The sequence below is a fragment of the Apteryx rowi genome, unplaced genomic scaffold (genome assembly GCF_003343035.1).
Source record: "Apteryx rowi isolate R43461 unplaced genomic scaffold, aptRow1 scaffold_721, whole genome shotgun sequence".
NCBI classification, from domain to species: domain Eukaryota; kingdom Metazoa; phylum Chordata; class Aves; order Apterygiformes; family Apterygidae; genus Apteryx; species Apteryx rowi.
Genome location: NW_020451007.1, coordinates 394,216 through 410,456, shown reverse-complemented (window position 1 = coordinate 410,456; position 16,241 = coordinate 394,216). Strand labels below are relative to the sequence as shown.

Sequence of the window (16,241 nt, the reverse complement as noted above, 5' to 3'; positions counted from 1 at the left end):
ATTATTCTCTTTCCAGTATGCTAGAAAAGGCTATTTGTTAGACAAGGGTAAACAAAACTCAGTCATCTTCTAGGCATTTTACTGACTTAACCAAATGACATCATAATCATTGCTAACTCATTTTTTATGTATCTCAGCATTTTTTTTTAAATTTTTCTGCTTTACCTTTTTCCCACTCTAGCACACTGAAACAGAAATCTTCCACCGCACTTTCTGTGATGACAAGGAGTTGTCTGAGCCCCTCAGCATAACTTTTCAGTCATGCTATTTCTTCACCTAGCTACGATCCCTCTTAAATGCTAGCATTTGTTAATTAAAATTATTTCCCTCATCTTTAAACTTTGCCATGCCATTAATGTACACCATGTATACACATAGCGAACACTTCTAACATTAAATAATGGGGCTCCCCACTCTTATCAGCAAAGCAGAAAACTACTATTTTATTTATAGCTTTCATTCCACAATTCTGAGATGATTCCTAAATGACTTCAGTACACTTCATGGGGCTTACTAGTTTTTTTAATTGCCTTCAGTGAAGAACTTTGTCAAAAGCCTTTTGAAAGTCCAAATAAATTAGATCAAGCATTTCTTCCTCATCAATTATTTTGATGACATGTTCAAAGAATTCTAACAGATCACAGAAGGTTTTCTTTCAGCAAAGCTAGTCTGGTTTCTTTTAGTAGGATTTAATTTAGAGTTTTGTTCATATTTCTATTATTAATGATGTGTTCAAGCCATTGAGTTAATAGTGAAGTAAGACTTACTAGCCAGTAGGATAATTCTAGGATGTTGAAAAAAAGCAGCAAAAACAAAATAAAAGCCAAGGTCCAACATATATTAACCTTTAGTTTTTCAATAGTCAATTAGGTGTTAATAAAACTTGCATCAGCTCAGCCCCTTCAGTTCCTTATAAATCTTGTTTGTAGCCAGTCAGCCATCCAATCCTGCTTTCTTCTTAGTCTTTAAATTTCTCTTAGTATTTCATTTAATTGTCTTAATTTAATATAATATCTAATCCTTACTACTTAAAAAGCATAGATATCTCTTAGCATATTCTGTAGCAGAATACATGTAAATACATCTTTCGACTTCTCTGTAACATGTCTTTCTACATCTCTCTCTTCATCTAATGGCAGGTCTAATGATATTTTCATAAATTTTCTGCTTCTGATGTATTTGAAAATTATCTTTGTAACCTCTTTCATCTTTAGCTATACAGTCTTCAGACTGCCTCTTAGACTATACACTTTCTATCTTCCATTTTTTCCTGTCATAATTTATGTTGTTTTAATAGTTCCACTTGGTTTGAATTTACCTGGTACAGGATACATTCGGGATCAAAATAACTACTTATTCCTTGCAATTTTGTACTCACTTAATCCGTTTTTTAATATTTTTCTTGATAATATAAGGGCTGACTCACCATTTGGAATGCCATTCAAATGTGGATTCAAAGTTTTAAGCTCACAAAAGACATTTACATATCTACTTACCTTAATTACGGGGACTGACAATTGGACATCTAAATATTATCACATATGGCAAAAATTTTGAAACTCTATTATAAACAGTTACAAGGATAGAATAAAAGAAACATGGTAAATCAATTTTAAAATTAGATTTTTACATAAAATATTTTGATTAGAAATTGTTCATCTATATACAGCTTTTTTACTGTGTGATTTTGTGCCAGACAAAGCTTCATTTTTTCCATTTTTCTTTCTTAGCATGTATTCCCTTTATATCTCTTCCTGCCACCGAGAATTAGAAGATATATTTTTGGATGTTCTGCACAAGGTTCATTTGCAATAATTAGATTTTACTACTTTCCTACCAGAATAAAATGATCCTAATGTTTCCTTTCTTCCAGAAAGCTCTGGCAGACTTTCCCCAGTCTGGGTAGGGTTTGTCCTGAAGCATCATATCAGTGACCTACAGAGAAAGACAAAATAATGCACAGTTAAACTGGTGTCACAGAAGCAAGCACTAACTAGGATGTTAAATACATTTTTGTTTAGATATGACAGTGTCTGTTTGAGTTCTGATAATTTTAATAATTAGATCATATAAAAATAATCTCTCCAGTGTTCTTATTCACAATCAACATAAAGTATATTGGCCTATACATTCTGTCCCCTAGAAATGCATATAATTCCTTGAGAAACAAGAAGACTTACGGAGATCCAAAGATAAGAAGAGAGGAACTAATCTAAGTGAACAAACTACCTGAAAAGGAAAAGTTAGGAAACCTAGGTAGAAAACAGTATAAGACTACTTGCACATAACAGCTATGAGGCTGACAAATGTGTGGCTTTTCCTGGCCTGGTTCACTGACAGCAGCATCAACAGAATTTTGACTCTGGAAATCTGAATTGTATTCCAGGGAATGCAAGCCTGTGATTTAAGCACTACATGCCATTTATAATCTTCTCCTGATTCCTGGTATCAGAAAGAAAAACACATGTGGGACTAAAGTTCTGAAAAAAACTTAAAACTTGCACAATATTTAAAAATATGAAATACTTATATCCATTTTCATAACTCTTATCTAAATGCACATACTATTTCTGAATAGCGCACACTAAAAATAATGACTCTGAACTAAATGAAGGACCCTTCAGTCCCCTGCACTGCTGGGAAACTGCATCTTCATATCCATTTATTTCAGGTTAACTGTATTATAAAGCAAAGAAAGTTACATTAGCATAAACTCATCAATACTGTTGTGCAAAAGATCCAGAAGAGTGGAAAACCTATATATACATATACATATAGATTAAAAAATAAATGAACAAATAAAGGAAATGGAGGAGAGTGCTTGCCACGGCATATGAGTAAGTAAAACAAATTCTTACTGTCATTGGTATCAATAAACAGTGGAAAATTATTAATTGTTTTGATTAATATGAGAATAATTCTTAATAAGATTTCAGAAGGAAAGAGCTTGTTTCCATTCATTTCAAATTGAAGATTCTTATTTTTATTTTCCACTATATTTATTTGGATATACAGAATTTTAAAAATCTAATTTATCATCCAGAATGTGAGCTGCTACTTTCAATCAAAGACATTTAATAGAATGTCCAAAAGGAACACACAACTCATGATTAAAGTAAAAACACAAATTCAACTTTTAAATTTTGGTTCCTAGCCCATTTGGGGTTAAAAGAGTTCAGTAGCTTACAGGACTGGGTCCAAATGAGTATTTCAAGCATATATGGATTATAAATAGAAATACATATTCTAGGGTTTTGTGATTCCATTATCCCTAGCCTGAAGAAAGAACAGGTTACATCTTGAAATATCACCTTTACTAATTGTTTTCTGTAGGTAATTCTTTTCTCAGATCAACATGCTATGATATTTTTTATTTTAATGACCCCTATTAGTTAAATAAATATTTTGATAAATATTTAATGCCAAATAAGACCTCTGTAAAGATGTAATTCACTACTTTAGTAATATTTATTCTCTTAGGAAGAGGCTATGTAGTAATAAATATTTGCAAAGAAGAACAGTTATTTGTAAAGGTTTTATTCAGTTTTCAAAATATTTTCTTTGTGCACTTTCTGGGAAATACTTATTACAGCTGGTAGCAGGATGCAATCCACCACTCTGTGACCAATTATTAGAGCAGTGTGCTTCACAAGAATGACATTCAAGAAGGAGACGTTTTCTGGGGAAAATGGCAAGATGAGGCAGGAAATGTTCTTTCTGTTAGCAGACAGTTGGTCTTTCATCTCTTAGCTTTGGCATTTATCTAAAGTCGTATCACCAGATCAGTATCAGGTCAGTTGCAGCTAAATTGGCTGAAGCAGAGACAGTCATTAAAGGCATGCATTCCATAAAGAAAAATCCAATTACCTTTTGCATTAGAGAAATCAAATTCATTTTCTGCTTTGGTCAAGGACAGTCATTGTGGAAAGTGGCTTATGGGAGAAATGTACTCAACACTGTCACAGTGCAAATACTGTTTGGATAGGAACACCCAAACCTCATTGCTGCTGTTAGAAGGATATTTTCAGAAAAAAAAAAAAGAAAATGTAAACTTTAATTTAATTTACATAATTTAATATAAAGATGAGTGTGCGTGCACACGCATCTTTCATCTCACAGTGCAATTACTGGCCAGCAAACATTTCTCTCTGCTTTACAGGTCTATATTTGAAAACACTGCTGATATTCAGGAATAGAAAATAATTGCTTACCTTGGCAATTCCATGCATGCATCTTATTTAATCAAGATAAAACGGGGAAAGCCACTTACAAAATAATTAATAATGTATTTTTTTTCTTGGAGAACTATGAGATGTGATATTATACTTTAATCGATTAATTACACTGATTCAATCCAGAAAGGAATGGCTTCTTATAATGACTGAATACTCTTTCATTTTTAGTGTCTCATGAGAGAAATAGCTACACTGTATGAAAGTGCACAAATGAAACTGCATAATACACATTGACTGACTTTTTAGGTTACAAAAGGCACAGCAAAATATTTTCATTAAAAAAGAAAATTAGCATGCCTTGTGATATGCTATAGAACCTTAGATTTCACTTTGCAAAATGTAGATATGACTATTAAATATTCATATTATTCACTTTATATTAACTATGAAGATAACTTACAATGCCTTTTTAAAGGAGTTTTAACATTAGACCTGTGACAAAATATTATGATTCACTATTTTTATTACAGAAAATTAAATGGTTCTTTCTGACATGATACACTATAGTCATTTGAAAAATGATGCCATATCATATAAACGGAAGAACCCAGGATTCGAAATCATGTTCAGTTCAAGCAATTTACACAGACAACATGTGCAAAAAGTGAAATTATAAAAACTTTAGAAAGCAAGAATAAGATACCCTAAGACTCATTTATTCCTTCTCTATAGTTGCTGCCAGAGCACATTGCCCAAGATGCTCAGCACACACCTTAGCTCTTTCCTCCCTGGGCAGCCCATATCAAATAATGCAACAGGGTAAGTCACACAGTCCTTCCCAGCAGAGGCAATACCTGCCATGGGAGGTTCAGGTAAGCCTAACTGCCTTTTCTACTCATAAGCTAACTGCAAGTGAAACTTTCTTAAAAAAGAAGAAAAGAATCTAATACTGTGGTCGTGCCTTCAACAATATCTTCCAAATTCTTTACTAGTAGGAACTACGCAGGGTCTTCAGAGCATAAACTGGTAATTCCTGGAAAACTAATGTGGCGTGGGCTGCTGGCCAAGCTGTTTTCATCAGCTAAATTGCATTTGAGAAACTTAAAAGTACAGAATTGCATGGAATAATTTCATATTAGCATTTCTCCATATAAGCAATTGCAGAAACTGTATCTTGAAAGAGAAATGGGCTCTGGACAATCTCTCTTAGGCTGCAACGTTCCACGCAAATGTCTGTTACATTCATTAAGTACCGACCAACATTCAGTGGAGGATTTTCACTGCTATATTCCTGCTTTGATAAATCTTTAAAGTAGGACGACAGCAACCCTCCAGAATTTGACAGGATATAGAAGAAGCCATGATCCACAGGAAAAACCTGGAACTACAAACCATATGGTGAACTCCGAAATCTTGTTTTTTTGATTCAGTCATGAGCAGTGCAACACCTAACGGACAGCAGAACTGCAACATCTTATATCAGTAAAGAAGTTGTTGTTTATTCACAACTACTCAGCCAGGAGGGCAAGACTTCATGGGGCTATTGCTGAGAAACAGAGCAGTTGAGTAACCTTGCCTCTGGCAAAATTAATAATAAGCAAGTAAAAAATATGTAGGATGACCACCCTGCTTGCATCGGAAGAACTGTCAACAGTATATTCTAAGCAATGTTCTAGAATAGCAATGTTCATCTTTAGCATATTATATATTTTTCTCTCAACTATACATTTCTATCACTGTCACATGTATGACTCAAGTATTAGAAGTTAAATTAATGTTGTTTATTAAATTAATGATGCTTGCTGAGGTCAATGCATGAAGGCAGAGAGAGCTAAAGAGTGCAGCTGAGTGCACACCTCCAGTTCCATCTGGTTCGCTTTGCGGCTACGTATATTTAGGTAAGAGCTATATATAAACAGCCCAGTAATTATACATCAATTCTTTATTGTAACTCACTCTTCAAGTGAGCTATTACATCATGGTAAACATACACAAAAGCAGAGAAACACTTAGTATTCAATCACTAAAAGCTTCCAGCCATTGTTTTTGTCTTCATTTTCTTTGAAATGTTTAAAACTTGCAGAGCTGTTCACTTGATGTACAAAAGGAACTTAGATGGAAAATGTTCTTAAGCTTCTTTCAACTGGATGTTTCGGAGAAAACTATCTTCTGTGGGACATACCTCAATGTTTCCATGGCTTACACATTGCTAATATGAAATATCTCCTCCAGTTATGAAATTCTTTTGGAAGATGAGCAAAAGTGTCGATAACTTTGTTACACAGCCCTCAGAAATAATTGCTGATTTATTTTAATCCACTCTCCTGCACTCCACTCTCTTCAATCTGCTCTTTGTTTTCTCAGTTTAATCAGAGCTAGCACATTGTTTTTATCTTGCCATCATTTTAACAACAGGTAAATCCTGAAAAACAACATTAATTTGCTGTCACAATTAAGTGACCAATATGCATGATAAGAGATAATATTATGGTTCACTTTTGTTGCTTCAGCTACAGCCACCAATATTATTTTCTGCATTTGCACATCTCCTATCAACAAAAAGTTTCCAGAGTGTTGCTCTTACAAAATATGCTGTGTGAGAACTACTCTCCTGATCCACACCCTTTGCACACTTGCACAGTACTACATCTGAGTTTCTACCAAAAACAAAGACCTCTTCTGTATAAAAAAAGTGATGCTCATATTAATTATATCTATCTTTACTGATCCATGCAAATTTATTTCTTCACCTATTGAGGAGTAGAAAGCCTCTTGCTTTTTAGCCGGCATATTGTTATTTGGGTTTTTTTGAAAATTATCATAGCAGTTTCTGCCATTGTCACAATCCATGCAGGGATACCAATGCAAAAAAAAATATATGCTTTAGGCTCAACTTTAGAACACAGTCACCCCTGTCAGTACTTCCTTTGTATTTTCCGAATAGAGTTAGGACATAATGCTCCAGATAGCCAGTGTCTAGTCCACAATCAATTTGCGGAGAAAAACTTCTTTAGCTACCAAATTGCAGGTTAGGGAGGACTCTTGCCTGCCATTATTTTAGGGAAGAATCTTGCCTGTAATTAATGTAGATATATTCAAAGTACTCTGGAAATTATATACAGGGTTTCAATAGCAGCAGAAATAATTTCTGAATAAATTTTGGAAAAAAAACAGAATAATTTGTTTTTTATTGGAAATTCTTTGACACTTGATAAATAGAAATAACTCATTTAGGAACAATTGTACAATAGAAGTAGGGCTTCTCTAGAAACTTCTAAGCCATGCCAACTCATTTTCTGCTATTTTTCAAGTCCCTACTGTGAACACAACTCACTGAGCATCTGCAATAAAATATACTAGTTGCCATGTGGCAAGCACTTACTGTTTATATAACTACTGACACCATATTTCAGGAGATATTTTTTTCTTGCTTTACTACTTCTTGTTAGTGTTACAAATGAATAAGCAGAGGCCTGGGTAATGTCATGCATTACAGACAAAATGTGAGGCATAAAGCCACGCCATGATTTTTATTTAAGGCATTCAGCTCAGTTCCATCTATAGACTGACATTACAGGAGAGCTTTATTTATTTATTTAGGGAGCTTGGTGGGTTTTGTTAAAAGGATGGAGGTAGAAGTCATGCCATCTAATATTTGGCACACATATGCCATACGCATCTAAACTCATGTAGATTCCTTTATAGTCAGTGAAAAGAAACAGGCATTTCTGGGGTGCAATTAATTTCAGAAAGATGCCTAAAATAGATTATATTAATTGTAAAGACATACATCTTTCTCTTCGCGCTAGAACAGAATCTGCGCAGAAACACGTTTACACTGCTGATGTTGAAAGTCTGGTAACATGAATCCCAGCCAAGTTTTCTACATTGCTTAGTGTTTCTCATCAAAGTTTCATTAATACAGTTAACAAAATAGGTGATGGCTCTTAAGGGATGAGGGCTCAGCAGATGCAAAAGGCCATATTCACACATTCTGTGACTAAAAATTAGGCTTTTGTCCTCAGCAGGCTGATTCAGACAGACAACCTGAGAGAATCCAAGTTCCTTACACAGGTCCTGGAGGGAGTAAGGATGGACAAAGGGTTCTGAAGAATGAACAAGCTGTATCACAAAATGGTGATCCAATTCACCATTATGCTCAGCAGGAAGGTGAGCAGAATCAGCCAATAAAAAATACTAAATACAGAGGTGTACTTAACTAGGTATTTGATTCAGATCTCCAGAGAAGGTGTTTCTGTATTTTTGAGATAAAAAATGTAGAGCTCTCTGGGGGACAACAAAAAAGAAGCAGTGGTTCCCTTTTGCATAGTAGGTTTCTGTTTAAAGCAGTCAAGTGGGATTCACCCTTTTTAGCCTTTGATCTCCCAGTCCTATAGGTTAACCAATATGATAGCTTTTATCCATTGACTTTACTATAAAATGCACATCAAGTGCCTAGGGTAAGAATCAGCCTGCAGGACACTCAGCTTCAGAATCGGACTCTCTCATAATTTGTCCTCTTTTACTCCACCTATGAATCTTGTACACCTAGTCATATAGTGTGCTACTAGAATATAGATAACCTTCGCTACCTAGATGGAAAGAAGAGAAGGCTCAAGATGTGTTCATGCTGATAGGGCCTGGAACCCAGGTCTCTTATTTCCCCAGGTAGTGATCTAACTGCTAGGTTTTTATGCAAAATGCAGGTAGTGGTACTTTAAGTTAGGGTGGGACCCATAACATTTTGGAATGCTGAAGAAATGTGAGCATTTTCCCATGCACCTACAGGAATGTACGGGTTCCTGGCTCCCAACTGTATAGTCACATCACACAAGCACAGGAGTCTGTTTTGGCTTATATGAAACTATCCTTCAAATGGTGGCACACAATAATTAAGGTGTGAATTATTCTCTGAGGCTAAGTCTTAATCTAAGCAAAATTTTGAACTCACAGATGACAAGTTCAATTGATGGGTCTTATAAAGGACATACACCTAAGCAAGCTCACTATCAGCAGTAATGAAAATCTGGAAAAATCTGGTTTGATTTGGCTTAGATACAACATAGATGCTGAGTTGTTCTGGCCAGATTGCCAACAATTCTGGGTATGCCCACAAATAGTACTTATGTCTCTAAAGAAAGTTCTTACGAACTTTGCAAACAGAAAGCTTAAATATTTAAAGATAGGGCCTTTAAGATCACACTCTTCAACTTACATGACAAAATTTCATCTCGGTGAATTGCAGTCTTGTAGAACCTAGATAATACTGTAACTCCACGGTCGCTCCTGTGGAGCAAGCTACCAGACTAGGCATTCATTTAAAGACCGTCAATTCCCAAGACATGGAGGAACCCCGTGCAAGACATATTCACCAGAGAAAGGTTTTGACTGCTCAGATTTAAAGTTCATGGCTATCTTCTTTTAACGTTTCCATCTAACAACCTTCTCAGTACGACTTACATATACTCATGTGCTATAACAGATACAGACAGCTTTCTGCATGGGCTATTAACTGTTACTCTTGGGCAGTGGCATCATTTGTATTCATACCATGACATAAGGACAGAGGTTCACAGACTGTGAGTGTAAACTGTCAGTGCAACTACCCCTGGCTTCTCTGTGTTTTCATGTGTCAGAAGGTCATCATTTGCTTCTCTGACAGTTGTAGTTTTGAAATTCTTGCTTTTCAGAAAAAAAAGCTGGTGTTCATAAATGGCAATAAATATGTCATTTGGTGTCTCTTCACCTGTCTTTCCCTTGCCCTGGTACTTTTTAGCTATATTTGATGAGCTAACGTGTAAGAGAAGCCCAACAAATTTATAGGCATCACTTGCAGAGAGAACATAGTATTAGGGTGATTCTATGGTAGAAAAAGGAGTGAAAGAAGAAACTTCTGTGACAGGAGAAAATTATTATTGAATACTTTGGGGTTTTCCATTTTCTTCTCCATGTAACTTCTAGTTAGTGCCTATTAAGGAAGTATTTTCTTGTAGAGAGGGATAAGTCAATGGGAGATAAAAGATAACAGGTTCATTTTACCACTTGATTCTTGGGAATCATATTCACGTTATGCAGTGTGTTCTTGATCAACAGCATGTGCTAACTATAGTAAGTATAAGCAGCATAAGACATCATAACATCTTTCAAAATCTCTGCTGGTGTGTACACTCTGTGGTTCATGCAGAATCTGTTTGATCAAAATGAAAAGGAATGCATCAGTCCAAATGAAGGATGCAGTTCCAAGCTTGGATGCTCATCCTCTGCCTTTCAACATTTTCTCTCACACCCAGGACATAAGGCACTGGAGAACCATCTGAACATGGGAGTTGCCAATGACCTGCAGCAGGCACAGAGGCTACTCTGTTTAGTAAGACCTGTGGCAGGACCTGCTTCCATCTTGCCAGAAAACAGAGCCTGATCAAAGGAAAATCTGACACCTGGCTGCAAGTTGATTCAGATCTGTGATATACTGACAAATCAGAGCAGTTTCAATCCACTTTCACTTCTGTACAGTGACTGGCATAAAGAAGCCATAGCTGCAGAAGAAGAAATGGAAGCTTCACACTTGCTTTACTTGGTCTTTCCTGTTCTGCTTTCATAGCAAACACAGCTAAGTATCTGGCTGTATTTTCACTCATAAATAAGGATGAGAACAATTCTGCACAAAGCAAGTTTCTCATAGTTTCTGGAAACAGTAACTAGAAAATGAAAACTGCTAACATAAAAACTGCACAAATTCATGAAACACTTCTGACACAACTTCCCATGGCTCTTTGCAATATTTTCTTTATCATATGATGGGATTATACAACTAAATGAATTTTCTGCTCAGCTCTTTGTCCTTTGCCAAATTTCTGTGCAATGCTACTACTGTTTTCAATTACCCTTGTGAATTGAAGCTACAACCACACTGAGAAAATAAGCCATTAAGCCAATTCAGAAATCTTTCTCTTAAGCAATGGTTTACCACATTTACAGAGCAATTCCACACTTGAGGCACAAGCGTGATCACAGTCTTAGCCAACCCCTTTTAAAAAAATTACTTTGATCTGACTTCTGGGATAAAGATTGTATGTGGAAGGTTCTGTCAGCACTGGTCCCAACTCAACATGGGGAATTCCCCAGACTCTTTCAAATCACATAAACCTTACCTGCTATTTCAAATAAGAAATATTTGGCTTTGAAAAAGTCAATCAACTATCTTTGTGTCAGATTTTCTTATTTAATAACATTTCAGATAAACAATTTTTATACAGCTAAAATCATAAGAAAAATGTAAAAATGCCCAGTAGAATGGTACAAACGGAATGTACTATGTTTTCAGAAAGCAGAGAAATAATGTTTTTTCTTAAACTGTATCAGGATTGCTCAGCACATTCTCAGTGATGAAAGAAAAATACAAAATGAAGTATGTTCCTATTGCCTGAACAGGGAACTTTTGGGACTCATTGTTCAGAAAATAGAGATCATCATTTAATTTGTCTCTATTGAAGAATTGTAATATTGGAGGCCTTCAATGTTTCAAGCACAGTGGTATTGCTACTCCCATAAAGTCATGTGGTTGGCTCAGAAATACCAAATTAAGATAGATATTATACTTAAGTTTCTTTTAGTTGCATTCTGGGTTTAAGGTTCACATTTTCAAAGACTTCCCACCAAATACAATGCCCAGAAAATAACTGGAAGATAAAACTCTCTTATAATTCCAAGCTCAGGCTTTCTGATAAAATTCCTACTACTGCAGAATCAAGATAAAATATCATTTTAAAATAACAATTTTTGGCAACAGAGCATATTGATACTTTGTTGTATAATAAACATCAAAGGGGAAAGATGGTTGGTAAACATTAATGGGTACAACTGAAAATGTTTCACACTTCTCTGGGAAGAATATTGAAGGCACACAGGACATAATGGTTTATTAAGGATTCTTAAACTCTAGTCAGGTTGCTAGACGGATTTCAGAAAAGAAATACAGCAAGATCGGATCTAAGAGGAATTGCTGTAACTCCGGAGATAGGATTTTATACTTCCTTCTGGACTTGTGCTGAAAGATGTTCCACAGCCAGTTTGACAGAAAGTAGATACCTGTTTTTGTTGGCTAAGTCAAGTATGGCTAGAAATGACTGTTAGTAACACTGCTCTCTTGCATGCCCTCGACTATAGAAAATAGCATTCTTTAACCAAAATGAATAGTTACCTAAGCATAGGCAGAATTTAGGATTTTTGTTGCCTTAGTTCAATAGTGAGTGAAGGAACAGCAGGACCTCTAGGGAAATAGAATATTCAGAGAGAACGGAAGGGACTTTGCTCCATAGTTTAAGCCCATTTGAGAATAAAATCTTAAATAATCAATTGTTACAAAGCCTTCCATATCATAACATCTATGCTCATATTATACTTTCATTTAAAATTCAGTCTCTCTTATGGAAGCACAGAATCAAGATTTCTTTCAGATTTTCTTTCCTGGCTTCATACACATCACTATCTGTCTGCAAATGTTCATCCCATGCAGTAGCAGGATTGATACCATTTGGAAGAGAGCAAATAACATTAGATCATGGTTGCAGTTACTCACCATTTGTTTGACATGCTTATTTGTTATCTACTGTCTACACACAAAGCCATATGAAGTCAACTAATGGTCACTCATTAAAATGTACTTTTACCTTATACATATTCATATGACAAACTGTAAAGCCAACTAGCTGATTCTTTAAAAAAAGAAAATCTCAAGGAGATCAACTTTAAAAGAAAGGGAGGTTGCTTTTTTTAAAAGCTCATGGTGTAAAGCAAATATTTTTCATCAGATTCTCCTTTGAACAATAATTTTTGGTCAATTATTACTTCTCATGTGGACAGCTCTCAGGTTTAAGCCATACTGTGTGCACAGCTGATATGGCACAATCTTTGCTCTACAGCTGGTCTTGTTTGTCATCTCAGCTTACTTGATTAAGCATTTTAATCAGCGTTTTGCATAAGACTATGCACCTTCTGTTGAAATTGCCTGGCTGGTATTTAGTTGAAAACCACTTGACTTCAACATCTGACTTAGGCTACCTCCTCTTCTCATTCCATAGCTTTTAAAAGGTTTATAATCAATATCTAACATTCTTTCTTTCTTTATAAAACAGTAACGAATATTCTCCAATCATTTCAAAATCCTGTACTAATAATGTTGGTAAGCAGCTTCCAGTGATGCTGGTAAGCTGTTTTACATTTAGTATGATGCCTTGGAGAACAACAGGTCTGCCTTCTTTTGCCTTTCTTAAGCTTTGACCTTTCTGCCTCTAACTAATATAAAATACTGGTTTTAAGTGCTGTATCTATTTCTTCTGTTTTGATAAGTCACCTCTTTTCTTCAGCCAGATCAGCTGTTCTATTTATATTGATGAAGTAATGCTGACTTTTTCTCTCCAGACTTCTCAGGAAATTGAATGCAGGTTATATTTGCAGGTTATATGCTTGGATTAGCTATAGTGTACAATTTAAAATCACCTCTATTTTACTCATCCTATCTAAGTTTATATACATTTCACTTATGATATTAACATAACTGAGTAGCATTGACATTTGGCTTTTCTGAACAGGCTGTTTGGCTGAGTTCCAGCTCTTGGCCCTATTCTTTTAGTACAAGGAGGGAACCACCGTAACTTGGGAAAATGTAAGACTCCCCTCTGGAGCCCAGCTCACAGTGTCTTAATACCTTCTAGCATAGCCACACTTTTTCTTGATAAATGAGAAACAAAAAGCTCCCCAATGACTAAGCATAAACAGACAAAAACAAAGAAAATAACAAAAAATCTGTGTCTTACAACCATAAAGAGAGGGCAGAAGTTCAGTTAAATTATTAGTGTTCACAAACAATAATTGCATGTTCTCAAGGGTAAGAGACAGAAAACTCTCTTTATCTGTGAAAAGATAAAGCTACTATTTTTACTGGATATCTACTATTGAAATAATAGGTAAAGTAATTACTTCCTAATAGATAATTTATAGAATTGTTATATTACCTCTTTATCAAATATAGACTTTACTGAAATCTCATCCTCCCTGCCTTGACTAAGATGGATCATCTTTAAATCTGTCCCTCATAGACTTAAGTTCCAAAGTCTCTGAGTTCCCATTGTTAATAATTTCCAATAACTTGCTCAGAAAAATGCATTTTAAAATTAGATAGGCCAGGACTGACTAGTCTGATTATATCAGATTACTGTGACATTGTACCTGACAATTCCATTCCACCCCCAGTCTTCAAAGTCTGCGGAAAACCTAAGCTAATACTGATGTGCTTGCATTTGTAACAGGTACATATTTACCTAAGATTTATACCATTAGTTTAATGACTCTCTATCAGAAGTCATGTGGTACACCTTCAAGCACAAATGACAAATGTAAGTGGTGTGCATTTAATGCATAAAACTGGAATATAGATTTCCTGATTTATCTTGTCACTTAAATAGGAATCTCAAGTCTACATTAATTTGGATAGGCTTAAAAAATTGGAACAGATTTTTTAAAGTTCATTTTTATATAAAGAAATTATATTTTAGTTGAAAACCAGTAATATTCATAAATATTGATATTAAAAATGCACCTCCTCCTTGAATATTGGCCAAAAAAAATTATAATAGATGAAGAATTAAATATGATTACAGCTATAGATTAGCTGGAATAGGTATGTTCTTAGATCTAGTGTGAAGTATTTCTCATGAAGTCAAGGTGCAAAAAATGCAGTGTATACAGACCTTTCTAGTTTATACTACAACCTCCTGAATCCTATACACAGAAAAACAAGGTTTGATAAAGACCCTTATCAGCTTTCAATAATCTGATGATTTTAATGGAAAATGAAACAAGAAAATAGCCACTCAGAGATGATAAACTAAAAAAAGAGTGAGCCTGATGGAAGACAGGGAGAGAGAAGTGTGGAAATGACATAATACTATGCATGAGAGCATGAGGTTGAAATAAGCTCAGTAAACAGGCATACTAATGTATAGTTGCAAAAGAATGAAGATCCAGTTTACAGCTTCAAAGTACTTCTTGCACTTCCTTCTGCAGAAACGAAAGTTGACAATGGCAGGTAGATTATCCCTAGATAACAGAAAGCTACTGCTTCAAGCTATGTATTAGAATACTGTCTAGGACATCTTGGACTGACCAGTAGTTCCTGGAATGTCCAGAAGGGAATCCAGCTTTTCACATAATATATGACATCAACCCACTTGACAAGAATCAAGTAAAGAAAAACTAAAGACAGAACTTCTGGGAGCAGAAAGTTCAGGCCTAAAACTCCAGCCTTATCTTGTACTTGAGAGTCAGCCAGAGAATAGACATTACCTGAAGTTCTCAATTATGAAAGTACTCCTAATTAGAGTGGTCTCTAGATTTTTCACTTTCATGACTAATTAAGATACCTTAAAAATGTACAAAATTCAGAGCTGTCATCTGAACCTCTTTACTGCCTGATGGAGAAAAGACATAATAACCGCTTAGTAAAATTTATAAGCTTTACTATCTCATTTGATAAATATATAAAGAGACTTTAGTTGAGGCTCATTATACCACACAGAGGAACTCAGCAATGAAATCTCCAAACTGGTATCAATCCAAGCCCATATACCCTCTCAGTGCACCACAATGCCATATGGATGTACTTACTTGGGTTCACAAGTAGCTAACCTAAAATGCCCTGGCCTCCTGAGAGGCAGGCATATTAACTTGGATGTAGTACCACAAAACACAGCTTGCTTTCTTATGACCCATTTACCCATTGCATATCCTTCTGTTTCTTACACGGGGGCTGGCAAATATGGGCTTGAATTTAGGGTATACCCTTGCTATTTTTTTTTCTAATTGACAAATGGAGTGTAATGAAATCAAAGTCGTTTATAATCTGAATTTTTGGTGAGTTTTTCAGTACAGAAAATAGGCTACTGAGCTAAAAATTGTTGTAATCCTGTATTCAACAGATAACAATTAGATTTGGTTTAACATGAGTAGAGTCTTGAGTTTTCTGTCTTTGGTGTGATTAATGACTTATCAAATGTTGATTCATTTGTG

At 35.2% G+C, this 16,241-nt stretch overlaps 1 protein-coding gene across 1 annotated transcript in view; it reads right to left on the bottom strand.

Moving 5' to 3' along the window:
- Positions 1 to 1,833: 1,833 nt before the first annotated feature.
- LOC112976397 (transmembrane protein 117) overlaps positions 1,834 to 16,241 on the bottom strand; it is a 146,092-nt gene continuing 131,684 nt past the window's right edge. The window contains exon 4 of the mRNA XM_026087590.1: positions 1,834 to 1,935. Within this exon, the coding sequence (XP_025943375.1) occupies positions 1,834 to 1,935 (102 nt within the window). The remainder of the gene's footprint in view (positions 1,936 to 16,241) is intronic.